The sequence below is a fragment of the Podarcis muralis genome, chromosome 2 (genome assembly GCF_964188315.1).
Source record: "Podarcis muralis chromosome 2, rPodMur119.hap1.1, whole genome shotgun sequence".
NCBI lineage: Eukaryota > Metazoa > Chordata > Lepidosauria > Squamata > Lacertidae > Podarcis > Podarcis muralis.
The window spans coordinates 102,027,224-102,054,687 of NC_135656.1; the positions used below are offsets into that span (position 1 = coordinate 102,027,224).

A 27,464-nucleotide genomic window follows, 5' to 3' on the forward strand; every position below is an offset into this window, starting at 1 on the left:
GTGTGTTTGCAGTCTTAGTAATAAAAAAGCAAGGGGAAAAATTAGAGTGTTCATTCAGCTGCAGTGACCAAAAGCAACTCTGTGCATTTTCTGTTCTCTGAAATGTTGCCAATGATCTCATTTGCCTTATGTTTTAAGACCATCGACTGTTCTGATGATTTCAATTAATTCTCCTCCACAGGTCCAGGAGCATAAAAGGGCATTAAGATGTCATTCCGTTTTGGGCAGCACCTTATCAAACCCTCTGTTGTGTTTCTGAAGACGGAACTCTCCTTTGCACTTGTGAACCGGAAGCCTGTGGTTCCGGGTCGTATCCTTTTCCCCCTTTGGTTTGCATGCATCTTGCATAACAGTCCATTTCTGGAACCTTGGCTGTCTCCGCCGGAGTAGAAGGAGCCCCTCTTTCCCCACTAAAGAGCAGGTAAGATGTTACTCATATTTATTCTGAAGCCAGTCAGTGGAGCATAATATGCTTGATCGGTGTTGCAGAACTTCTGAAAGCGGTTGCTTAGCAACAGTGACCTTAGAGGTGAATTTTCTTCTGACCTTTTCACCACAGAAGATGTATAAATAAACAGGTGGTGCTTCTTTGCTTCTCTTTCCCTTTTCCTTGTTTTAAAAAATGATCTGGATGGTGTCTCAGAGATGCTCCTGTTTTTAACTGTCACGTTAGCGGCCCTGTTGGGCAGCCTATTTTGCTTCCCCCCACCCCACAAATATTTTGGTCTAAGCAAAAGCGACCCCGGTCTGGCACTGGGAATTAAGATGTAACAAGTCTCTTAAGGCGTCCAAATGCCAAGCACAGCAGTGCCAAAGTTTAAACTCCTTGCTTCTCTGGTAGCCAACAAGGTAAATAATCTGGTTGGAGACCTTTCTGGATGTTAATATGTGTTGTGTTTGGGAAGTAAAAAACAACAACAGATAGAACTGCTGATTGTTTATGTCAGGAAAGATCCACCTATAGCAATCTTTCTCAAAATTGGGTCTCCAGCTGTTTTTGGACTACAACTCCCATCGTCCCTAGCCAGCAGGACCAGTGGTCAGGGATGATGGGCACTGCAGTCCAAAAACAGCTGGAGACCCAAGTTTGGGAAACCCTGATCTACAGCTTTTTGGTGATGAGATCATAGTTTGGTGCTAGAGTACCTGCTTTGCATTCAGAAGAGTTAAAAGGACTCGGGTAGCAGTTAATGGGAAAGACATGAGACCATAGAGAGCTGTTTCCAGGCAAGGTTGGAGTGAGATCTATCAAGTCCATATTCAGGCTATCAGTGGCTACTATTCATGATGGCTATATGCTTCTTCCAAGACCAGAGGCTCTATGTTTTTGAATATGAGTACCTGGGGAACGGCAGCAGGAGATTACCTTCATGTTTTGCCTATAGGCTTTCCAGAGGCATATGGATGATCAATACAGAAAACACAAATATTGGATTGGCCTTTGTTCTGATCCAGCCATACCTTTCTTAGGTGCACTGGCTGATCATCATCACTGATTAACAACAATAACAACAATAATATTTATTACGGCCATAGGCCCATACAAGTAAAAACAACACATAAATAACAGCTTGTGTACGTGGGAAGGAAAAAAAAAAAAAAAAAAAAGCCGCTAAAACACCACAATAACACTAAAATACTATAAAATAGAATGGCATACTACGCCTTAGTTAGCTTGTAGTGCTCCTTGGCGTCGCTTTTGGGTGAGGACAGCGACCAGGAACCTTGCCACTTTCAGGGTCGTATGAGTATCCTTATCCTGCAAGATTTGGGCAAGGTGGAATTTTGGTGGGGTACCCTCTAGTTTCTGTATGATTGATCCCAACAAATTTGCCCGTGGCACATTGAACAGGGGGCAAGTGAACATGATGTGCTGGAGCGACTCCGGCGTCTCCTTATCGCATTCGCACGTGGCGGGAGCTTGGCCCTTTGAGAATCTATGTCTCAGGACGTTGGAGGGAAAAACGTTGAACCTCGCTTTGGTGAAGGCCAGTCTATGGGCAACAGTCGAAAGGGAGGAGAGGTATGATGGAACGCAGTAAGTTAAAGTGATACCAATGTTCTGGGGCGAACAAACACCTCCCCCCAGCATATAGTTTCGCTGTAGATCGATGTCATCCAGTCTTTGGCGGATCAGTCTTTGAGCAGTAATTTGGTCTAGTTTTAGGGAATCTGAAGGAGAGATTCCGTAACTCAGGAGTTTGGCATGAATTCTACTAGTCCAAAGGCTAGAGAATTCATCTCGCCATAGGCATTGGACAAGGTAGTAGTTTGGTAATCTATGCCACAATGATAACCAATAATTGAAGACTTGCTTCCACAGGCAAGTTTCTAAGGATGCGATCTTCAGTTCTAGTCGCATGGCTGCGTTACTTACGCACAGGGGGAGCATTAGGAGCCGACGCAGGAATTGATTTTGCAGTGTCTCAAGAGGAGCAAGGTCTGTCATCACGGCCCAAAGCGGGGCAGCATAGGCCAGCACGGCAACCACTTTTGCCTTGAACACCTTTAGGGCCGAGGGAACATGCAAAGCTCCATCCGAAAAAAAGAATCGGAGGAGCGCATATGACAGAGTTTTGGCCTTGTTAAGTAGGTGTTGAATTTGGGCTTTCCACCCCAAATTGTGTTGAAAAATAACTCCTAGGTATTGAAATTTTAGGACTTGCTCAATTTTTGCTCCGCCAAGCTTCCATTCGTATAATCTCCGGCTTCTGGAGAAAATCAGGATCTTGGATTTAGCATGGTTGATGGTTAATTGGTTGAGTTGACAATACGTGGCAAAGATCTTCAAAGCTCTGGTTAGTCCAACACGTGTATAAGATAGAATTACCGCGTCGTCCGCATATAAAAGGAGAGGGCAGCGGTAGTCCGCAAGTCTAGGCGCGTGTGTACTTGGAGATGAGTTAACTAGGGATGCTCGCATGTCGCTGATGAATAGGTTGAATAGACAGGGAGCCAATATACATCCTTGGCGCACTCCCTTGTTTATTGGTATCGAATTAGTGAGGTCGCCCGCAGGAGTAAGTCTCACTCTAGCAAGGTTACCTTCGTGGAGCTGACTTATAAGCCATAGGAGTCTTCTATCAATGCCCTGTTTCGCAAGTTTCTCCCATAGAATATTTCTAGGAACGCTGTCAAAGGCTGCCTTTAGGTCTAAGAAGGCAGCACAGAGGTAGCCCCGGGGGGGAGAGGAGTACTTTCGTGCCAGATGGTAAAGAACTATCGCATGATCGGTTGTAGAGCGTTTAATTCTGAACCCTGCTTGTTCGTGGCCAATCTGATTAGTCTCATCTACCCATCGCAGTAGTTTAGTCAGCAAAAAGCTGGCATAAATTTTCCCTATGATCGAAAGGAGGCTGATGTTACGGTAGTTTTCCGGCTCCATTGGAGAACCTTTTTTATGAATTGGTACTATAATGGCCTCCTTCCATATTTTGGGGATGAGGCCAGAAGCGTTGATTGCATCGAAGGTTTTGGCCAAGATGCCAGCCCACCATTTTGGGTGTAGTTTAATGGCTTCAGCAGGGATCAGATCGGGCCCTGGGGCTTTACCCGGTTTCAGCTGAGCTATTAGCTTGGCTATTTCGTCAGGATCAGTGGAGGGCCAAATAGGTAGGTGGGTAAACAGATGCGTCAGGTGGTCGGAGGGAGCATCTGCCTGTGAGAAGCATTTCTTCAGGAACAGTTCCCATGTCGGTGCAGGGATGACTGCCCTTGGGTATTTCCTCACCCTTCTGTTGATCAAAGACCAGAATTCCCTGGATCTGTGTGATTTTGAAGCAGTAATCAGAGCCTGCCATCGATTGTGTTGCCACTCACGTTTGGCAATTTTCTGCGTGCGTTTGTAAACTAGCTTGGCTTGTGCATAACTAGCTGGCAGAGTAACTGCATCAGAGGTCTTATATACATTATATATAGCACGGAGGCGCTGTCTTGCTTGTTTACACTGAGAATTATACCAGGGGGCACCGTAAGTATATTCATTTCGATTTAATGTTTTGGGTGGTAGCCTGAAGAAGGACGTAAGATCAGTCGTATGATGGTGGAAGCATTTCAGCACTATGCTATGCTCGTCTGAGGCAGAGCCTATGTTGGGATGGGGCCCGAGGATTACTTTTTGAAAGAATTCCTGGTACCTTTGAGTCTGGGTCTCCGACCATTTGATTCCTCTTACTTGGAGAGATTCGTTGGTTACCATCTGGGTCGCATGTCTATGAGCCTCCGACTGCCAGTTCAGGGAGAGCTTGGCTACAAGGGGAAGATGATCACTAGATTGTATATTCTCGATCTTAAAGGTGAGAATGCACTTAAGTAGATCCCTGGAGACCAACAGGTAATCGAGGACGCTGTTTGATTTAACGCTCAGGTGGGTAAAATCCCCAGGAATGTCAGGGAGACATGTGCCATTTAAAGGGACCAGATTTAAACGGATGGCCATTTGATAGAGGAGTACTCCAGCCTCATTTGCTCTGTGGTCTTTAGAAGTTCTCCTCATGATATGTTCCAGATCATAATTATCAAGGTTTGGAGTAACCCACCATTTGGCTTTGGTCAGCGAGTCCCAGTTTGCTGCTGTGCGGGCGTTGAAATCGCCACCTATTATGGCCGGGGTATTAGGAAACTTAACGTAGCATGAGAGCAGATGCTCTTCTAGCGAGCCCCATTTAGAGCCCAGTTCGGGGGAAGAACCCCCAGGTGGCAAGTAGACATTTGTAACTAGAAGTGAGATCTTTTCCCCCGCAATGAGCCCGGTAAGGGCGTAAGGAGGCAAGGCCTGCACTAGGGTAAGTTTAGAATGAAGGTTGAGGGAGATGCCTATTATTAGGCCCCCTTTAGGGCGGCCTCCTTTCAGGGAGGGGCAGGCAGGGAGTTCTAGAAGCTCAAAGCCATTTAGGACAATTTTCTCTACTTCCCACGATTCTTGGAACAAGATGATATGAAACAGGTTAATATACTCCAAGAATTCTGGATCAAGTTTTTTCCCCCTCCAGCCCGCAATGTTCCAGCTGAGGACTGATAGGGGGGAGTTCCTGTTGTGTCCAATTCGCTGTCATTTCAGGGAGAGATGTGTGTCCTTAGGGGGCAGGGCAGACCCCACGATCACTGATTTATTAATCGCCTTCTAAACAAGCCATCTCAAGGAGATTTACACACAAGAGGATTCAAAACAGTTAAAAACTCAAAACATATCAAAAGTAAGAGAAAAGACAAAATTGAGTTTTGACTGTATATGTTAAAAATGTTGAAACTTAATAAAATATACTTGGAAAACAACCCTCAAACATATCACCTACATTTCAAACGAGACTAAAACCCAGACAAAGTGTACTCCCATTTACCCATCTGGGGAAGCCTGGCAAAAAAAAAAAAAAAAAAAAAATGTATTCAGTTGTTTCCAGAAAGTGCAGATAGTAGGAATGCTGTTCCACAGAACAAGGGCAGCCACAGTCCATGGGTTTAGCTGACAGCAGGCAACTAAAAGCCACCAGTTGACATTTGCTACAACCCTCCAAAGCACACATAGGAAGTTGCCTCAGACCAATGGCTTATCTGCCTCAGTGCTGTCTACTTTCACGGGCAATGGCTTGCAGGTTTTCAGACAGTGGTGTCTCCCAGAGTCTGGGGAATGAACCTGGAACCTTCTGCATGCAAAGCAGATGTATTGCTCTAGGACATTATGAGGAAATGGTGACCCCAAAATGGTGGCCAACAGCTGCTTGGAGCAATAGCTGGAGGATACTGGGTGCCAGAGGGCATACATAGTTCCCCCCCCCCAAGTGGTCCGTGGTTGGACAGAGAAGATAGTGACCAACTGGCAACCCTACACACACTTACAGTGACCCTGACTCTGCCCTTCTCGCCTGTTTGTCATTACAATGCTGAAAGCGAAACATGGTTATGTAAAATGAAGTGTGATGCTACTGAGAAGACTGCAGAAGAGCTGTGTAAAGCTGCATTCATCTGACCTGGCAACAACAAGTGTATTCCCCGGGCTTTATAGCAATAATTTCATCTGCTTGGTTTCTGACTCACTTATACATACATATATTTCCTAGCAGACAATGAAATATTAATGTGTTTGAATTTCGGCAAGATAGAGACAAAAAGAATGAGTTTAAAAGCCAATTCACTTTGGATGTCAAGTTAATTAACTTGTATGTTTTGAAAAATCCAGGTTTAAAAAGGGAGCTGGGAGGAGAGAAGTGAGACTTAGATTGTGAAATTATTCCTACAGCACGGCTTATATTCTGGAAAGGCTCTGTAGTGCAAACCACTGCAAACATAGAAATGCAGGACGTTGTTGAAGACGTTGGTTCATTGCAACACGGTGCTTTGGGGTGTTTGTGCAATTTTCATTGTATTAAGCTTTGTTCAGGGGTTGGGTTTGCACATTCAACCACATGTTTCTGCACTGGTACTTAAGACATAGGGACGCAGGTGGCGCTGTGGTCTAAACCACAGAGCCTCTTGGGCTTAACAATTAGAAGGTCAGCGGTTTGAATCTATGCGATGGGGTGAGCTCCCGTTGCTCATTCCCAGCTCCTGCCAACCTAGCAGTTCAAAAGCATGCCAGTGCAAGTAGATCAATAGGTACCACTGGGGCAGGAAGGTAAATGGCGTTCCCATGCGCTCTGGCTCTTGTCACGGTGTCCCGTTGTGCCAGAAGCGGTTTAGTCATGCTGGCCATATGACCTGGAAAGCTGTCTGTGGACAAATGCCGGCTCCCTTGGCCTGAAAAGTGAGATGAGCGCTGGACCCCATAGTCGCCTTTGACTGGACATAACATTCCAGGGGTCCTTTACCTTACCTTTTTACTTGAAATATTCAAATTCCATTAGATGTTTATAGGGAGGCTCTTGTTTAAAGAAAACATGCAGCCCAGTCTTGGAGTCATAGTAGCTGCTCCCTGAACCATTTCCCCTTTCCTAAACTTGATTTCTGATATTCTTTCCCTTGCATAATCTTAGTGGTTGGTTGGTTTGGCTTTTCAGAATAATGAAGAAGCCGTATTGATGCTCTTCTGATTCATTCTTGCTGGCTTTTTGAAACGGGAGCAGAATTTATTTATTACATTCAAATAAACAAATATCACCTGGGGAATTCAAGGGGGCATACATGGGGCTGCCTCTCCTCATTTTATCCCCACAACAACCATGTGAGGGTTGTTCATAATTCATACTTCAGCTGGGCTATCGGATATCCTATATTAGGTAAACTAGTTTATGTCTCCATGGTTATGAATTATCCATATTATTCATAGACTATATCTTCTGAAAAGCTTGGAGCAGACAACAATACAGTGGGGGGGGGACCAAGGTTGTACCAAGTTTTCACCTGTAAAAGTTTACCTGGCTTTGTGGGGGGTTAGTGGTTGCAAAATGACCCCCTAAATGCTCACAGGCAATACTTTTGAGATGTTGCTTGTGGCTGCCTACAGTCTTTGTGTTTCCCCTTTGTGCTGCTCCTGTAGCACAAATCTGTGCCTTGATCTCTCTCGTCGTGTGATGCCAGTCACATATGTAAGGAGTGTGTAAGGATAGCACAATGCCAATGAGATTGGAATAAAGCATCCCTCCTCCCACTTATGCGCGTTCTACTTGCGCGTGACTGGACATACGCATACACATTGGGAAATAAATAGATAAATAGAATCATAACAGGAAATGGCAGGAGAGTGCTGGAAAGTCTTTATTGTTTGTGAGGAGACCCTTCCCAGATCCTGAAGAGGATGTCAGTGAGAACGGAGGAAGCCCTGAAAAGATTGGAGGTGCAACGGGGCTTTGTTTCGGCGGCTTAGCCTCCCTGCCTAACAGCTGACATGCAAGGTAGCACAGAGGCAACCTCCTCTTTCCTGTGCTTCCCCCAGCTAGCCCCAGCTTCAACTCTATATATTTTGCTCTGGATTGGAGATACAGCCCCGAGATAGAGCAGGAGAGCAGGGGAAAATAGGCACTTAGGGGCTTTTTAGAGGGTACTCCCTACTTTATGCGATTTCACATATGTGCAGCCCCCCCCCCCCAGAATGTAAGTGGGGGACACTTGTGCCTGCCAGTACGAGGAAAGGTAGATGAAGACAATGGGAAGTAACAGCAAAGATACTTGTTTGGCATTGTGAGAGCCAGTGTGGTGTGGTGGTTAAGAGTGGCAGACTCGTAATCTGGTGAACCGGGTTTGCGTCTCCACTCCTCCACATGCAGCTGCTGGGTGACCTCGGGCTAGTCACACTTCTCTGAAGTCTCTCAGCCCCACGTACCTCACAGAGTGTTTGTTGTGGGGGAGGAAGGGAAAGGAGATTGTTAGCCGCTTTGAGACTCCTTCAGGTAGTGATAAAGCAGGATATCAAATCCAAACTCCTCCTCCTCCTCCTCCTCCTTCTCTTCCCTCGCAATGGGGGTAAGCTGGGGTTGCAGAGCAAGTTGTGGCCACAGCGTGAATGGGAGCTTTATTCTTTATTCTCTCCCTTTGCAGACACCTGCTCAAAATTGCTAGAAGTTGGTTATTGTTGTTACCAGGGGTTGCAAGAAGCTTGGTTGAGCTCTAGAAAAACAATGAAATGAAAATCAGGTTATATAGTTTTGAAAGGCTAGAACCCAGATTTCCTGATTCTTGAATAACAATCTAAACGGAGAAGGCTTTCTTAACCATCCTTCCAAAAGTTTATTGGCCTTAGCTCCCCATCCCTTTGAAGGAGAGAAAGCAACCAATGATCTTCTATTTTCAAAGATGGCTCAATGAAACCATCATTCAGAGGTCTCTCTTGGCTTTGAGCACTATATAGATTATTTGATGTATCCTTGAATTTTCCAAAGGTTTTAAACAGAGCCCCTTACCACAAAGCAAAGTGTCTTCTTCACACTAGTGCTTTGTCTTCGTGCAAATTCATCCCTTTTGCCTGCTTCAATTTAATTTTTGCCAGAAGTCCTGGAAGCAAGGCACTTTTATAAACATGAAAAAGGGCAGGATCTCTTGGGGAAATAGCTGAGCTTCAGACACCTTAGTGGCCAGATTGCACATGTTTACACAACCCATTATCCTCTGATAATAATCCCTTAATCCTGCAGGGTCAAACCAAGAGTTTAGTTGTTTGAGATATGTTTTAGAGAGAACTCGAGAGGAACTCTAAGGTTCTCATTTGTATGCCCAAGAGATTTGGTGGTCAGGCGCAATGGGCTTAAAAGGCCTTTTGCTGGGAAGTTGATGCTGTTGGATGTTTGTTGAATGAAGAATAAGCGAGAGAAATGAAATAAATGGAACTGAGCAGAGCTGTGGAAAAGGAGTAAGCAGAACGACTGATGCACAATGAATTTATGTGATCCAACAAGGATCAAAAAGGTGTGGAAAGAGCAAGGTGTATGGGAAATAATTTGGAGATAAATTATGCTGGAAGACAAGTCAGGAAATAATTAACCTTCATGCTATTGTTATGCAATGATTGTGTAGGTGTCTTTTTTTGACAAACATGACATGAAGTGAATAATACGATAAAGACACAAGTCTCACAACAGCAAATTCTGTCTCTAGTGGGGGCTTTGCTGCGAAAGAGAAAGGTTTGTGGGGGGCAAGGATCCCCTAAAATTCCTGGGTGCCAGGTTCTCCCCATAATTTCTGAAATGAGTAAATGTAGGGTTTGAAGTCAAGACAGTCTCCTCAGGAGCTTGGCTTAGAGAGGTGCCATCAAAGAACAAAGGCAGGTGATGACACAGTCATTACCCTGACAAAAGGCGAGACATTCAGCATCAGACAAGAAAGGGGGAGGCTGCCAGGATTACAGAGGGTGTGATGTCACCACAGGGGGGAAAAGTGCTTTTTGCAGGAGATTTTTGAAATTGAGGTTGCCAGGTGACTGGGAGGATGATGGAAGCGGAAGGGGAGGAGCTGATTTTCTGAGCACAATTCAAAGTGTTGGTACTGACCTTTAAAGCCCTAAACGGCCTCGGTCCAGTATACCTGAAGGAGCATCTCCACCCCCATCATTCTGCCTGGACACTGAGGTCCAGTGCCGAGGGCCTTCTGGCGGTTCCCTCACTGCAAGAAGCCAAGTTACAGGGAACCAGGCAGAGGGCCTTCTCGGTAGTGGCGCCTTCCCTGTGGAATGGCCTCCCATCAGATGTCAAGGAAATAAACAACTATCTGACTTTTACAAGATATCTGAAGGCAGCCCTGTTCAGGGAAGCTTTTAATGTCTGGTGTTTTATCATGTTTTTAATATTCTGTTCTAAATGTATCCTGGGCAGGGCCAGCCCATCAATGAGGCAAGGTGAGGTGATCACCTGAGGCAGCAGGATTCATAGGGGCAGCAGATCCCAATGTAGCTCTTTATCCCCCCCCCCATTGTTTGTGCTGTAGATCTTTCCCACCCCTTCTTCCCTGGTTGGGGGGGGGCATCATTTTGGGTCTCGCCTCAGGCGCCACAAAATGTCTTGGGCCAGCCCTGATCTTGATCCTCTCTAAAGCAATACGAAGTCTCTTTAAGCTCCCACAAAGCATGCCCTATTTGTTTCTCCCGGGTGGGAAGCCCATCTCAAGTGTGCATTGCTCTCTGGAGTGGCGTAGGAAACTGCATCTGTGCCTCACCTTCATCTGTGTTGCAGCCAAAGTCGGGATTAGGTTTGGGGCTGCAGGATTAGCTGGGAGCCATACCAGGAGGAGGTTTGTCCTGCGTGGCATTGTTCCTGTGTAAGTGCTGCTGGCAAGATGCCCTCCCTCCTTCCCACGTCTGCCAGAGTGGGAATATGATGATACTGGCAGGGCAGACACCATTGATTGATACAAATAAAGGTGTGAGTCACACTCTCTTCAGTTATTAATGCAACTTTTGGAATAAATTAAGGTGTGGGCTGATTTTAAAATTTCCTTTGCAACAAAGGACGTGGGCTGTTTTCCCCTGTGGTTGGTTCTGCCTAGAATGGCCACGTGTCCTACTTTACAGAGGACAGTCCGCTATGTTCAGGATTGTTTAATACAGGTGCTGTTTAGAGAGAGGAAACCTTGCTCAGGAGAGAGGAAAAGGTCCTTTGACGCTGTCCACCACCCCTTAGCACCTGAACAGACATGCATGATGTCAGGAATGGGGCAAGTGGACATGGCTTGGGGGAGACTCTTCTCATGCCTATATGCAGTGGAGAAGTTTCCCATCTGATGCTTGCCTGGTCTGGCTTGGTTCCTCTGAGCATGGCTCCTGTTTGTTCCATCTCTCCACTCAGGGCCGGCCCACCCATGAGACAGGGAGTAGCAACCACCTCAGGCAGCAGGATCTCCAGAGGCAGCAAATCTCAGTGTAGATCTTTATTCTCCCCACCCCTTGTTCACGATGTAGATCATCACTCGCCCCTTCTTCTCTGGTGGGTTTGTGGTTTTGCGGGTTGCTTCAGGTGTCAAAATGTCTTGGGCCTGCCTTGTTTCCATCCATGTTGAAGCGAGTGGAAGGGCACATGAATTGTGTTAAGGGAGCTGTGTCTGTCCTTGTTGTTCCTCATCAGAATGAACCTGCCTGACCTGGGAGGAGAACCTTTCTGGGTGCAGAAGTGTAAGAAAATGTTCCATTCTTGGGACCCACAAGCAAAGAGAAAGTTATTATTGTGGATGAGGGGAGCTAAGGAAAGCACCTTCTACACATACATACACATGAGTTTGCACCCTATCCTAGCCTTTGAGCTTTGGGCTTTTTTGAAGCCAGCTATAGCAAGGTTAGGGACGCGGGTGGCGCTGTGGGTTAAACCACAGAGCCTAGGACTTGCCAATCAGAAGGTCGGTGGTTCGAATCCCCGCGACGGCATGAGCTGCCGTTGCTCGGTCCCAGCTCCTGCCAACCTAGCAGTTCAAAAGCACGTCAAAGTGCGAGTAGATAAATAGGTACCGCTCCGGCGGGAAGGTAAATGGCGTTTCCGTGCACTGCTCTGGTTCGCCAGCAGCGGCTTAGTCATGCTGGTCACATGACCCGGAAGCTGCATGCCGGCTCCCTCAGCCAATAAAGCGAGATGAGCGCCGCAACCCCAGAGTTGGCTACGACTGGACCTTAATGGTCAGGGGTCCCTTTACCTTTTTTATAGCAAGGTTTCATGTCTAGGTTTCACTTAAGCCTTTCTCAGATCCCTTTGTTAGTTGGAGTGGGGTGTCTGTGCAGGAACCCAAGTTGCCAAGCAACAAGCGATGGACCCTGCTGGGTGAAGCCCAGGATAATTTTGTAATAAAGTTCTGCTCACTAAAGTGCTACTGTTTGTGGGTTTTGTTTTTTGTTTTTGCACCGATATGAGTAATTTGAGGCTGCACTGCTGTTTTTATTCAAGCATTTACTTCCATTATTACACAGCTTTGCATGTGTTCCGCTTGTGTCTCACAATAAATATAACCATTATTGAGCTTTCTTTTTCTTGTTCTTCTTGAGGATAGTTTTTTTTTTTAATGCTCCTTGTTCTATTCTTATTGTAGTATAAGGTTCTCGCTTTCAACTTGTGTTAAAGCATGAAAAATGATTTTGAACATTAATAGAATCCATTTGCGGACCAGGGCTTTTATTGTAAATAAAATTATTCATTTGTTATGTCCTATTGTTTTCAGCCGACATAGTATTGATCTTTGGGTTTCTGCTCGGGGATGCCATAAGGAGCACTAGCATAAAGAGGGAGCAGTGCAACATTTGTAAATTGATTGAATGTAAAGCATAATGACAGAGACAAACATCATTTCTAAAGCAATGCTATATCACACACAGCATTTTTCAACAGCTTATTGAGCTGGTTATTGAAAAGAGCAGCCTATCCAAAGTGGAACAATGAGCAGGATGTTATTGGGACCAAACAATTTTATTGTGATTCATTGAGGACACTGTGACCCTTGCAATATATGCATTAAAAATTAGAATGGATTTTCTAAAAGAACTTTTTGGCCTACTTTGGCTGTAAAGAAAAGTTGTGAGCACATGGGAAAGAACAAACCTCCAAGACTTTTATCTACATATGCACTAATTCTAGAGCAGATCTCCATCTGCATCGTGGATTCCAAAAGCACAGGCAGGTGATCTAAGTGTAGAGCAGGTTTTTGAGGTTGAATGGGGGTTGAAAGGCTACAAGAGGAAGGGGAAGACTGCTCTGCTTGAACAATGGCAGTGCTGGATGCATCCTATCCTCTCTGTTGTTCTCAGTAAATACTGGAAGTCATCTGTTCATTTTTAGCAAAGTGGAATGGTTGTCTAGAGTGAAAGCTGTGCACTCCAATGGGTATGTTAAAAGCTGGACCTCAGGAAAAGTGATTGATGAACAAATTTGCCAGGGAAGAAAAACAGGTTGTAAGAGCAGAATCTTCTGTTCTGTTCAAACTATTTATTTAAGACATTTCTATATTGCTTAATTGGGACACAGGTGGGTTAAACCACAGAGCCTAGGACTTGCTGATCAGAAGGTCAGCGGTTCGAATCCCTGCGATGGGGTGAGCTCCCGTTGCTCGGTCCCAGCTCCTGCCAACCTAGCAGTTCGAAAGCACATCAAAGTGCAAGTAGATAAATAGGTACCGCTCCGGCGGGAAGGTAAATGGCGTTTCCGTGCGCTACTCTGGTTCGCCAGAAGCGGCTTTGTCATGCTGGCCACATGACCCGGAAGCTGTACAACGGCTCCCTGGGCCAATAAAACAAGATGAGCGCCGCAACCCCAGAGTTGGTCACGCCTGGACCTAATGGTCAGGGGTCCCTTTACCTTTATATTGCTTAATTATTCACATTTCTAAGCAATGATCCACAGAAAATGAAACAATAAGCAATCATCATAGTATGAAACATTACCTTAAAATGCCTGCAGGAACAAGAAAGTCTTAGTTGTGTGACTGAAGTTCAGCAAAGGAGGGTGGGTGCCTGTCTAATCTCAGCTGAGAGGGCATTGCACAGGCTTGGGTCCACTACATTGAATGCTCAGGTTCTAATAGTTGTAAGTCATGCATCTGAGTCATTTGGGGCTCTCAACAGGGACTCCCCCCAAGATCTAGGAGAAACCCCATACTATGCAACCCCATCCAGCCTCCAGGACTGGTGGATGGTCAATCTCCCAGATATGGGAGTCACTCGCCAACTGTCCCTCCATCTTCCCAGGGCTCAAGTTAATTTTACTAGCCCTTATCCATTCTACAATGGCATCCGGAAAACATTCCATACAGTTTTTAATTAATACATGGAAAGTGCAATGCAGGTATCAGCTCCCTCCAAACTCCATGTGGTTTATCACTGTGTTTGAACAGAGCCAACACAGAACCTGTGCTTTGCCATTTTTGTGTGTACATAACTTTTCCATATGTACATATGCCTATTGTGTTGGGAACAGGGCCACTGGGGCAGTGCCAACCCACTCCACATTGTGCGTATGTGATCTGACACTTTTGAGAGTTTGATTGGCTGGATGAATACATATCCCACCTTGTAATTTTAGCAAGTACAGAGGTTGTGTGTGTATTTTTTAAAAAAGAAGAATAAAAAGTAGATTCATTTTCTGAAAACATTTACAGACGTTTCTAAAATACAGGTGGAAGCCTTCGTTGCCTTGTAATTGTTGTTGTTGCCTAGAGAAAGAAAAATCTTTTGTCATCAAGAGAAATTGCTATCAGTTTCGTAAGAGCTCTCTATGTAACATGTAATAATTATTATTATTTTAAAATTATTGGGATAAATATATCTTTAAGCTGTAGGTGTTTGGCTTGAATTGCAATACATGCTCAGAAAGCTCCACAGGTAATAAAAAGAAAGGGAGAGAGAGAAACAGAGTGAGAGAGATAGAGAGAAGAAAGGGGGGGGGAGTATAACTATCTTTCATTTATGTGAGCTAGGGTAGAAGATTGGAGACCAGTGACCAGCATCTGTGTACACTTTCCTTTTACTGTTTAATGCAGTATCATGAAATACCTACTTACTTGACAATCGAAATCCATACCTCCCCCAAAGAGGAAAATGGGAATTGTTAGAGGACAAGTAGGTAGTACTTGTCTAGATGGTACCTATGGCCTAATAAGATCAATGTGTTGCCATGGCTCTTGCTTTGAGGAGTGACCAGACACATATGTCCAAGAGGGACCTGAGTCTGTTCACATCAACTGTGGAGACACCAGGTGAAAACATTGACACCAGTTGTGGACTTAGTCACCTGATCCAGAGCCCCCAAGGCAGAGGTGGCATTTCACTAGTTGGAATCCCCCTGCTCCCATCCACAAAGTTTCCAGGTACAAGGACTGCCTCCTTTATGGTCAAGTTCTTAACTGAAAACTTTCTGCAGTCATGTTGCTTCAGACCAACCATACCTCCTACCAGGCCTTTTCCCCCCAGCCGGAACTCACTGGAACTCAATTCTGGCACCTCTCAGGTGGGCACCATCGCCATTATAAGAGAACTCAGAAGGCGTTCATGGTGAGTTCCGGCACCTCTTTTTCTAGAAAAATAGCACTGCCTGCTACTTGCTTTTCATCAGTCCTGGCTGGCTGGCTCTTGGCTACCATCTTCTGTGTGTGATTCCCCACCACATCCCCCCATATTGTACCATGGGTTCTCAGTTACAGAGCTATTAGGTAAAAGTTAAGTGTCAGTGTCTCAGAGTTTGCTAAGATGGTATGGAATTTTCATTGAAGGTAGAGAAAATTCAGAAAAATACAAAAGCTTGCTCTTGGATACCATCAAAGTAAAATTTACAAACAACAGCAACAACAAAGCAGCAGATTTTTAAGGTAGTTTGTTGCAATTGCTTTTTTTGTGGATACCTTTATCGGAATAGAGATCAGTAAAAAAAAAAAGTTCAGTCTGAACTTGCTTGCAGGTCAGAACATGGTGGTCTGTCCCATTAACCAGGTCTGCAGATTTTAATGTACAGTTTTGGTTCCAAAACAGAGTGGACAAATATATGTATTTTCTGTACTAAATGTATATCCGTGGAGGAAATTGTTGGAAAACGTATTTCACAAGAAGTGTGTTTACAAAATTTGCACAATTTAGAAGCAGGTGGAAAGTCTGCAAAAAAGTGGATTGAATGGATCTACGACAGCACCAATGAAACTGACATGGGACAAACGTAGGTTGATCCATCCATCCCTACGGAAGAATGATATCTGTGGAGGTCACCATCTTTGAGACCCATAATTAATCTAGACTGATGCCACATTCTAAAAACACATGGTAGCACCGTCAGCGCTAGACTCCTTCAAGAGAGCAAAAAAAATTCTATGAGTAAAAAATAAAGAAAACAAAAAATAGTGGGAGGAGGGATTAAAGAAAAATGCTACTATCCTGCATTTCCTTCCTTACTCTGAAAATGTATATACTTGCATTGAGCTCTTTGAGGATTGGGGGAAAGAAACATGTGCAACTATTTCTCTGCACCCCCAAAACAACAACAACAAACCATTGATTTTGAAAGTTTAAGAACAATTGTAGCCTGTATATATAATTTCTCATTTTTTTAGTGGTCATAAATGAATAACTTTGCTTTCAAATTGTTGAGGAGTCTGGTATCTTCCTTAATGTTGCCATTAAATGATACCACATGAACACATGAAGCTACCATATACCAGGTCAGATGACTGAGCCATCTGTCCCAGTATGGTCTAGCCTAGGGGCTGCTATCATGTCATTGTCCATATGTGTCAGGGACTGGGCAGAGGAGGAAGGGTAGAAACTGCCTCCCTCAAATCCTGACCCTTCCAGGGAGCAGGAAGAGGAAGACAGTATAGATTTACAACAGTGGTTTGAGGGAGGTCGCAGCTCAGAGGCAGATGAGGGGGAAAGTTGGGAAATCATGGGAGAGCCAGAGCAACAGCTGCCTGACACGTTGTCATTAGAAAGCATTCCAGACCCTCCATCTCCCAGAACCCGGCGAACCTTAAAAGTAGGAGAGCAAAGAGCTCCAAGACAGAAGGCACTTAGTGGCACCCGTAGAGGCGATGATGATGGTGATGATGAATAATGAGGAAGTGGGAGAGACAAGGAGGTGAAAATTCACTTGAGACAACACTGTTATCAAAGAGGCTGGGTTCTATAGCCTCTCTCTGTAAAGTTTGACATAAAAAAGGACCATAAGAAACTTTCCCTTGTCTTTATACTTTCCTGGGCTGACAACATCCTGACAATATGTTGTTGAACTACAACTTGCATCATTCCCGACTGTTGGCCATGCTGACTGGGGCCGATGGGAGTCCATCGGTATATGGAGGGTAACAGTAGGGTTATGGCTCAATCAACAAGCCAAAAAGAAGGACGGTGGCTATCTTATTTTTACTGTTCTTATTTGTAGTGAGTGTTGTAAGTTTTAACCCTGAATGTAAGCTGCCACAATCATGGAATGAGATGCAGTGCAAACATTTTAGAGAAAATGAATTTATATAAACTCTAAGCAAGAGATGAATATATTCACAGAAAGGTTTATATTTCTGATTTCCTACAAGACTAGCAAGGCTGGCCTAAGAGGAAAGACCACAAGCTGAGCGATACCCAGAAGACAATGGCTCAGTATGATGCCATTTGAATTCAAGTGTTTATAGGAAGCATAATTATCTTGGGTGCTGAAGCCATTTGAACTCAATTACATTCAATTAGATGTTACATTTATAGGCTGCGGGCTTAGGGATGGGGGAGAAATTTGATCCCGTTTGCATTTAAAGGTGAACTTAACCTAATTCGCAATTCCTGAAACGCTATGGGAATCGAAACACACCCATCCTTCAAAATTTGCACATCCCTGAATTTTGCAATGCAGTTCTCTAGCCAAGTCATGGGTACAAAAATCCATCTAGTGAGCATAAATATGTATATATTACTGAAGATAGCACACAAAGTGGACTATATGAGGGGAAATTGCTTTGCAATCCCATGACTGCAAGCACGGGATTAGAACATACTCACACTATGGTGCTGGTGGAGCTCACTACTGTTAGGATTCTTGCTCCGTGCTTGCAGTCATGGGATTGTTTTCTATCACGTGACGGTGTATGTTTTCATTCCACATAGTGGGAAGTGACGGAGACAGGATGTTTGGATTACTGTGTTCCATGATGTGGGACTATTGCCCTTTGTTCTTTCTCTTTGCTGTCTGATGAGAAAGAGGAAGGAGCTGAGTCAGAATGTTCCAACAGTATGTAAATAAAGTAGTTTAGCCAAACTGCTGTGCTGCTGGGTCTTTTACGCGAACAGCCAATACTCTGCAGGTTCTGTAAGTGTGCTCATGCCTCTTGGTATCAGTCGCTGTGATGTTCGGGCAGAAGAAAGCTTTTGAAGCTCCCAAACGACTGACTAGGAGGGAGAGAACATGCCAGTCGGGCATGTGTCTCTGCCAGGGTCCTACACATGAGTAGGAGGATCCTGAGGCATTTGCTAAAATTTTATTTTGGTGAATGATGTGTGCTGCCTCCAATACTCTGTCCACTTATACTGTCCATTGTCCATGTGTACTTGCACAGGGACATAAACCACAAAGTGGTTGACTTAGTATTGCAACAAAATTGCTCACTAGGATGGAGAATGGAGACTTAGGTACCATGCATGTGACCTCCACAACTTCTGGAAGGCACCAGATTCGAGATTCTGGCTTTGTCTGTCAAATTATTTTCATCCAGAGGGTTTGAAGCTGCCTTTATCAAGTTTTCTGACAGCAAACATGGAAACACTGCTTCACAATCTTCATCATTAATTTCTGGAAGAAAAGTCGCCACATCTAAAAGACCCATGATCTTATAGGCACTGCTTTCTGGGAGAAATAAAACTCAATAAACCCTACAATGATCGGGGCTGCCTGTGGCTACTTAGGAGTGAGTAGAAATGTACTCTGCACATGCCCAGGGGCTACCTTAGGGATATGTACTTTTTCAGGACTGAATTACAGAGTTAAAAATACATCTGGGCAATGAATTCTAGCTCCAAACAAGTCTCCTGGTACTGAATTTCAAGGCACCCACTGCATACATTTGGTACTTTCCCAGAGAAAATACAGCTGATTCAATTGCTGTAATAAGTTGTTAGCTAACCACTTTGCCATATGAGAAAATTGCTCCATTTTTAATTACCTTATTGGCTGAGCTGGTTATGAACCAAATGGCATCCCTTGGTGTGGAACATCTTTGGTGATTTCATTATTTGTTCGACTTCTTTAAACTTCGTCTTCTTCTTCTTTTTTTTTTTTTTAAAAAAGCATTTGCAGCCAGTAGTTTGACATTAATACACCATTTGTATTTTACCGTATCATGTAAAATGGCAAATGTGCAGTTGTGGATCAGAGCACAGTCCCTCACATCCACACTGTTGAATGGGCACTGGTTGTAATTTTTTCCCTCCATGGAAAAAAAAGTACATTAATGCAAAGCTGGCTCCTCCAGATGAACTGTTTCTACTGTTCGTTTCATCTGTTATTTCATCTCGAACAAGTGCCCCCTCTCCCTTTCCTTTTATCCAGCCCTGCTTATTGGGCTTGTGTTTGGATTACTTGAGAGTTTTGTGTGGACTGGCAAGAAAGGTGCTGCATGAAAATGAATGTTGCCTGGTAAATTAAGGTCCTGATCCAGAGCAAAAAACAAACAAACAAACATTTAAGGGTTTTCAAATGGCCACGGAGTGGAGAATGAAGCTGATGGACTATGCAGAACTTTATAAACTGACAGGGAAGATCAGATATCTACGAGACCAAAAGTTCATCGAGGACTGGGGAAAGTTAGTGGAGTATTGGGAATGTATAAGTCATAATGAAATAACGTTAGTGGCATTTAAAGAAGCTCTGTAAAAACTTAAGAAATATTGCAAAAAAGAAAAACAGATGTGGAAGGGTATGTCAAAAGGCAATAGCAAATTTAGGAAATGTTTAACTAAAAAGTTTAATTCGGATGATTGTCAGAGAGGCTGAAGGAAGTCCAAAAATGAGAAAATCTGTCAAAGTTGTAATGTGGTGTAATATGTATTTTTCTTGATGGAAAATTAATAAAAAATATTATTTTTTAAAAAAAAGACAAGTCATGACCAAACCTTGACTTCGTGACATGGTTTGTTCGGAGTGAAGCAAGCTATGACCTGCCATTTAGTTGTAATGTAGGGTTACCATATTTCAAGACGAGAAAATCCAGTCACAAAGGTTGTTGAGCTTTATTGGGCAAAGTTATTGAGGTTTTTTTGTTTGTTTGTTTGCAATATCTAAAAAGAAGAAGTATTTCTTCCAGAAAGTCACCCAAAAGTCAACACTTCCTATATATATATCGGCTGCCACTTTTCAAAAATTCCATTGTCCTATGCAAAGCCATGGATTATGGTTTTTTGCTCCAGCTCATGCTAGGGAAGGAGTGGAGCGGCAGTAATCCATCAACTGCGGTTTAACAAATGTGCAAACTCTCCAGGTAAAGGACCCCTGGATGGTTTGTCCACATACAGCTTTCCAGGTCATGTGGATAGCATGACTAAACCGCTTCTGGCACAATGGGACACCGGGACGGAAACCAGAGCGCACAGAAATGCCGTTTACCTTCCCGCCACAGCAGTACCTATTTATCTACTTGCACTAGCGTGCTTTCACACTGTTAGGTTGGCAGGAGCTGGGACTGAGCAACGGGAGCTCACCCCGTTGTGGGGCTTCAAACCGCCAACCTTCTGACTGGCAAGCCCAAGAGGCTCAGTGGTTTAGACCACAGCATCACCCGCATCCCAGGACCCACATCTCCAGGAACGACTACTGAACAGACTGGCAAGTCCTTTGAATTGGCTGTTCAGAAAGCTATGAAAACTTTTGCAAGAGCAGCTAAAGAAAACTTAAAAAAGGAAAATGAACATTTTTTCCCTGTGACAAATAACTGCTCTTCATAGCCCTTTTTCTTTTTAAAAGAAGTGTGAAACTGTGGCGCATAAATATAGAATAGTTTAAACCCAGCAGTTCTTTATGGGCTCGGTATACAGTTAGTTCATAATGGAGCTGGTAACTGAAAAGACGACCTTTCATTTTTTTATATGTAACCTCTTGAAGAAACAAACTTGGTAACTGTGAATATTATTCATGAGAGCAGACAGGGAATTGGCAAGTGTGTTACAGCTTTATCGTAACTGTGCTACCAGAATAGCTCACCAGGCTCTGCATTATTGTTCTTGAACATTACCTGCAGCTATGGGAAGATTTTGTCCCCTTTATTCTGCGTTGTATTGTAATAGATTTGTAGTGTGTGGGGCTTTCCCCTAATATAATGCCTTGCAGCTGAAACTGTAAAATGGGAGTTGAACACAGGAACAATTCCTGAACTTTTGTCTATTATGTTTTGTGTACATTTAAGAATACTTCCCTACACCTTCCCTTAATAGCCATGTAATCGAAAATTTGTTATTTTCAGCATAGCTAAACAAAACCCGGACAAGAGATGGAAGGCTTGAACTTATGACAGAACCAGCACATAATTAAAAGGGGTGATTGGAATGCTTATTCGTAAATAAGAAAGGGTTATAATAAATGATGCAACACATTTTGGAATGTAATATTTCTAATGGAACTGGATCTGCAGGAAAGTCATTGATTAAATTCCATAATATTTCCAATGTAGCATGATGTGAGTTTGTGGAGGTCGTGGGATCTCTGAACTGTGTGACACATTACTTCCCCTCCAAAACCACATTTAGAGAGGGATTTGAAGTTTCTCCTTTCAACCCTTTAAACGTGGACATAATGACACCATGTTTGCTCATCACTTGTCCCCCCCCCCCCGAACATGCACTGGCTTTATTTTGCTCCGCTGAACTTAATGGATGGTGTTTGTCTGTCATGAGAATCGCAAATGAGAGTTAGGACTTGATGCGCTATAATTGCTTCTAAAGAGAACGTCTGACGATTTCGCAGATAATAACGTTTTAAGCAAGCTCTTCCTGTTTCAGAATGGCAGGTTGTAGAGAGGCACATGCCTTGAGGGAAGATCACTCGGCTTACGCCAGCGAGGGGCATCTTCTCCAGACATGTCGCCCTTAGAAACGGCAGCTGGAAGGGTAGCTCTAATTGCCCTAAGGAGGCTTGGTCTGAAGGGTAAATCAATTCCTAAGATTTATGCATGGCACTTTCCTAACTGAAAAAGGAGAAGCTGTCACAAGAACTAGTGATGGGTAGATAAAGCTGACAGATTAAAATAGGCCTTGGGGGATTATTCGGGGCTGATTCATACAAACGCTAGGTGCCTGTCTGCACAACCTTTTTAACCTCTTCTTACAGCGCCATTTTCTTTAATCCATTGGCACCAGTGTGGGAGCAACTGTGGCTGAGGCATATATTTTTTTTAGATTGCGTTGAATTCAATATGTAACATGTAGTTTGGTCCCCAATGAGACAAGCCAGGTCCAAGTGTTTCACAAATGGACTGAACAGAAGTATGCAATTTTCCACATTGTTTGTGGGCTTCCCAGGCTCATCTGGTTGACCACCGCTGAAACCAGGTCACTGGACTAGGTCAGTCTGTCCCAACCTGTTGCCCTTCAGAGGTTTCGGATTACAACTCCCATCATCCTCACCCAGCATTTGCCAGGGCTAATGGATATTGTATTCCAAAACATCTGGAGGGCAACAGGTTGTGAAAGGCTTGACTTTAGCCTGATAACACATTGATATGTTAGATAGATAGATAGATAGATGATAGATAGATAGACAGACAGACAGACAGACATTTTTATTGGTTTTTTTAACATATCATTTCCAACAATCATTTAACATAACTTCTTATCTTATACAATATTTAGACTTTCGTCAACAACTTCTGAAGATTTTCCGTTCTTTATCACTTGTTCTGCATTTCTTAATTTCTCTATTACTTTTAATTGTCCTTCACTAATAATTCTCATCATAATCTTTCTTGCAATGTTTCAAATAATCCTCCTTACATAATTTCTTGCAATCCTACTAGTGTAATCTGTTTATTACAATTGCTTTTCAAATAGTTCAAATATTTACTCCGGTCTTCTAAGAATCTCTGATCCTGCAGGTGTCGAATCCTTCCTGTTAATTCGTCTAACTCTGCATAGTCCATTAATTTCATTTGCCATTCTTCTTTCGTCGGTAATTCTTCTTGCTTACGTTTTTGTGCACACATTGATATGTTCTTGTTCTATACCTGGAATACTATGTCCAATTCTTGTCCTTATGTTATTATTGCAGAAGCCATGGATTTCCCCCACTTTGTATCTGGCCACTATTATGGAGTATGCCACATTGGACCAAGTGAGACTTTCTTCTGAGTAAACACGCACAGCATTGCACCGTAAAAAGTTCTCACACGACAAAACTGCTCCATCTCACAACACTGCGGCCTTGCTCCATCGGGCTTAGCTGTGTATGAGCTGCAAGGATAACTGTACCTGAGAACGGATAATTTTTCTCCTTCCCTAATACGTCTGGAGATGGATATAGTTATCAAGAGATCTTTTCATCTTACAGATTTATTTCTAGTACGGGATATCTTTTCAGACTGAAAATTATTTCTCCCTCTGCTAATAATTTGGTAGTGGATCACAATAACCTCTGGGCTTTTTGATGAAAATGGCAATTTGGGTGTAATGGGTGTTATATAAGTTACATCCAGCTCAAATAAAGCAGGAAATATTACATTAAATTGTTATCGCTTTTTAAGAAAAAGAGGAAAGGAAATAAAGGGGAGTTCGGTTTTAATGTAAAATCCCTTTCACTGCTCTGCCACGGTGTAAGTCGTTTTTTTCTTTAAACAAAAAACAAGTATTGCTGTGTTCTGCTCAGAGATTTTTAGATTAAATTTCTTCTATTACAGGTAATAATTAAATTATTCTGAGCTCCGTGAACTTGGACTTAGTTCAACAATTGGGACATCCCTTGGTCCTAAAGTTTTTATTCGGCAGCATAAAAAGAAACCCAGGATCACAGGCTGACATAACGTTTCTGTAAATGATCTGTGAAAAACAGTGGAAAATTGGAATCTCAGGCCTGGCTTATTGCTCCACACCTTAGAAATAGCTTAGGATAAAGGTGATGTGCAATAATAATAATAATAATAATAATAATACTTTTATTATTTATATCCCACCCATCTGGCTGGGTTTCCCCAGCCACTCTGGGCGGCTTCCAACAGAACACTAAAATACAATAACCTATTAAACATTAAAAGCTTCCCTAAACAGGCCTGCCTTCAGATGTCTTCTAAAAGTCTGGTAGTTGTTGTTCTCTTTGACATCTGGTGGGAGGGTGTTCCAAAGGGCGGAGAAGGCCCTCTGCCTGGTTCCCTGTAACTTGGCTTCTCGCAGTGAGGGAACCTCCAGAAGGCCCTCGGAGCTGGACCTCAGTGTCTGGGCAGAACAATGGGGTTGGAGATGCTCCTTCAGGCATACTGGACCGAGGCTGTTTAGGGCTTTAAAGGTCATGGGAAACACTTGAGGTTCATGGGGGTGACGTTACCATAAATGGCGAATCTTCTCCCTGCTATGCATGACCTGAGCCATAATGCCAACAAGGAAAAATACAACTTCAGTCTTGCTGTTCCCATCATTCTAGGATAGCAACGAAGTGCACAAAGTTCCTTCATGCATTTTGGGAATAAATAGCTTAGGGGTGCAATCCTATACACCAGGGCTGACTAAACTTTAGTCTTCCGAATGTTTCAGACTACAACTCCCATCAGCCTTAGCCGGCAATGATGGGAATTGTCCTCAAGGTGTCGCTGGACTACACCATGTTGGCGGGTGGGATGGGGGAGGCTTAGATGGTGAGGAGAGAGACCAGTAAAATGCAGACAAGAGTTAAGTTAGGAGGGCAAACACCTTCACGTGGAAGGCATTTGTGTTGTTATCCAGCGGCTTAACTCAAAGTAGAAAACAATAACAGTGAAGTACAACTGAAGCTATTTTATTGACTGGCCATTTTATATTCTTGCTTTGAGTGGTAGAAACGACCTCTTGTCACCCCACTGCTGTCTATCAACAGCTAATTCAAATTGGTTAGAATACCTCTTGCTTCAGGTAGTATTGATCATATTTACTTTTAAGCCTCTGTGCTTATAGGAATTGTGCTGGCCCCCTGAAAATGTGGAGAAAACTGAATTACCTTCTCAATTAAGCAAGCAGAAACATCAGTATCAGAGGTATGGCTTTGAACATATTTTCATGGGATTTGTCCAGAAAAGTCATCTGCCTTTTCTTCTCAGATATTGCTCCGATGCTGCTGCTCGCGCCATTAAAGCTGGTTATTCTGTGCCTCGGTATTTTATTGAAATTCTTTAGGCACAAAGGCCTCCTACGATAGCTGCGAAATGAAATTACCCAGTTTCTCCCCGAAAATTTATTTAGCCTCAGGTAGAGTAAATAAAAGCAAAATGAAGTCAAAGTTTTTAATATAGTTCACTTTGCAAAGCCCTTTCACAGCGCCAGAAAATTACTTCAGCACCACAAACTTTTTAAGTGCTTTTGGTCAGGCCAGTGTTTTATCAAATGTCCTTAAGGGACGTTTCATACCTCTCCCCCCCTCCCTTCAGACGTACACCCAAGACAAAAATGTAAAATGTGAAAGCAATACCCTGTGTTTGTGAGCCACACACTAACCAGGAGGTATACTCATGATGAGGAATACTCATCAGGAGGCTGTGATTGGCCTAGCGAATGTACGCATGGATTTGCCTCTCTGTTCTGTGGGATATGGTCCTAAGGGATGGGATCCAACCTACACATTTTCCAACATGGCAGCAACTATCCCTGGTTGTAGGAGAACTTGGAAACCCGGTGTTCTTTGTTGCCTTTAGTTTAATGATCTGCAAACTAAGGCCCGGGGCCCAGATCTGGCCCAATCGCCTTCTAAATCCGGCCCGTGGACGGTCGGGGAATCAGTGTGTTTTTACATGAGTGGAACATGTCCTTTTATTTAAAATGCATCTCTGGGTTATTTGTTGGGCATAGGAATTTGTTCATCCCCCCCCCAAATATTGTCCGGCCCCCCACATGGTCTGAGGGGCAGTGGACCGGCTCCCTGCTGAAAAAGTTTGCTGACCCCTGATCTGCACTCAAGTAGTGCTGATTGAGGGTGGAATGAATGCAGGGCATGCCATAATAATAATAATAATAATAATAATAATAATAATAATAATTTTTATTTATACCCCGCCCTCCCCAGCCAAGGCCGGGCTCAGGGCAGCTAACAAGCAATAATAAAAACAAGTTGAATGCATACAATGAATGAATATGGCTAATATAGGTCATCCTGCTGAACAGAAGCAGCTGTTGCACTCAAGGAACTATGCCTGAACAGTGCCCAGAAACATCTACTGTTCCACAATGCAACAGTGCCTTACTTCTGAAGCATGTGACTCCATTGTTCAGATGGCTGCACCGGGCAACTGCTGCACCACCACTTTCTCTATCACCTTACCCAAGAAGGAGGTGTTTGCAACCAACTGTATGAGCCATAGGGTTCAAGGAGGGTTTCTTTAGAAGTAGGCGCACTGCCGGCTGCTATGGGGCAGCAGGTACAACTCCATTGCATAGCGATGCATTCACCACACTCTGAACCCACCTGGCCAAACCCTCTGAACTAGTTTTCACCAACCATGACAGACAGGCATAGAGAGAGCAAGAAGCTGGTCGCATCTTTGCAAGGCTCCTGTCCACATGATCAGTCCCGCAGACCATGGGAAGGGACTGCATCCATCATGTTGTGAAATGGGAAACTTGCTATAAATCTTCCAAGTATGTTTATGAAAAAGGGAATTGCCAGCTCCACTCAGGTATCAAAAAAAGAGTTAAATGTAAGAAACTACAACCCAATCCTTTAATTAGTAATTAGTCATGTGGAAGAAGTGCAATGGCAGATCTCTCCTCAATTAATATTTCCCTGGTATTAATCCATTAATATTAATAAAATAATTTATACATGACTGTCTCGTGGGGGGATCTTGAATCCTGCGTGGGGAAAAGTTAGGCTGGAAAATCTTGTGCTGTGCTGTACTTTTCACTTTCAAGGCAGAAATGTTATTGTAACTGTGCTGACATGGCATAATATTTTACTTTGTTAGTCTGCGTTAATATTGAAAACCCAGGGAAAAAAAGACATTACTTCACAGCACTTTCTTAAATCAAATTATTTTGTACAATAAATGTCTAGGAAGGACTCGCTTTAGTTTTGCCTTGAGTGCCTGTATTGTTACTACCATGTAGCCCTTAAGGAAGAGCAAGGAGCTCATAGATCAATCATAAGAACGTAAGGCCAATGACCCATCTAGTTCTTCTCCTCCTCCTCCACCTCTTCCTCCTCCTCCTCCTTCTCCTTCTTTGGCGATCAAGCCGAGTAAGATTGTCTTCCATGAACAAGGTCTTAACAGTTCGTAAGTTAACCTACGTAAGTGACTGTGGAGGCCAATTCTGGATCCACATGTCCTTCCACAGTGGGGACATAGGTTTCTGGGCAGGAGTTGATCATGGTGTGGATTTGCCAAGCGTGCCTTCCTCTTAGCATGTTTCTCCCTTGCATCCTGAGTTTGAGCATCTTCAAAGTTCATGACAC

The 27,464-nt window shown here is 43.6% G+C and overlaps 1 protein-coding gene across 3 annotated transcripts in view; it reads left to right on the forward strand.

The window, feature by feature from the left end:
- FHIT (fragile histidine triad diadenosine triphosphatase) overlaps positions 1-27,464 on the forward strand; it is a 1,046,096-nt gene that overhangs the window by 393,253 nt on the left and 625,379 nt on the right. For all 3 annotated transcript variants that reach the window (XM_028719572.2, XM_077925099.1, XM_077925100.1), the window contains one exon: positions 182-310. In XM_028719572.2, coding sequence (XP_028575405.2) covers positions 208-310 — 103 coding nt within the window. In that variant the 5' untranslated portion in view covers positions 182-207. The remainder of the gene's footprint in view (positions 1-181; positions 311-27,464) is intronic.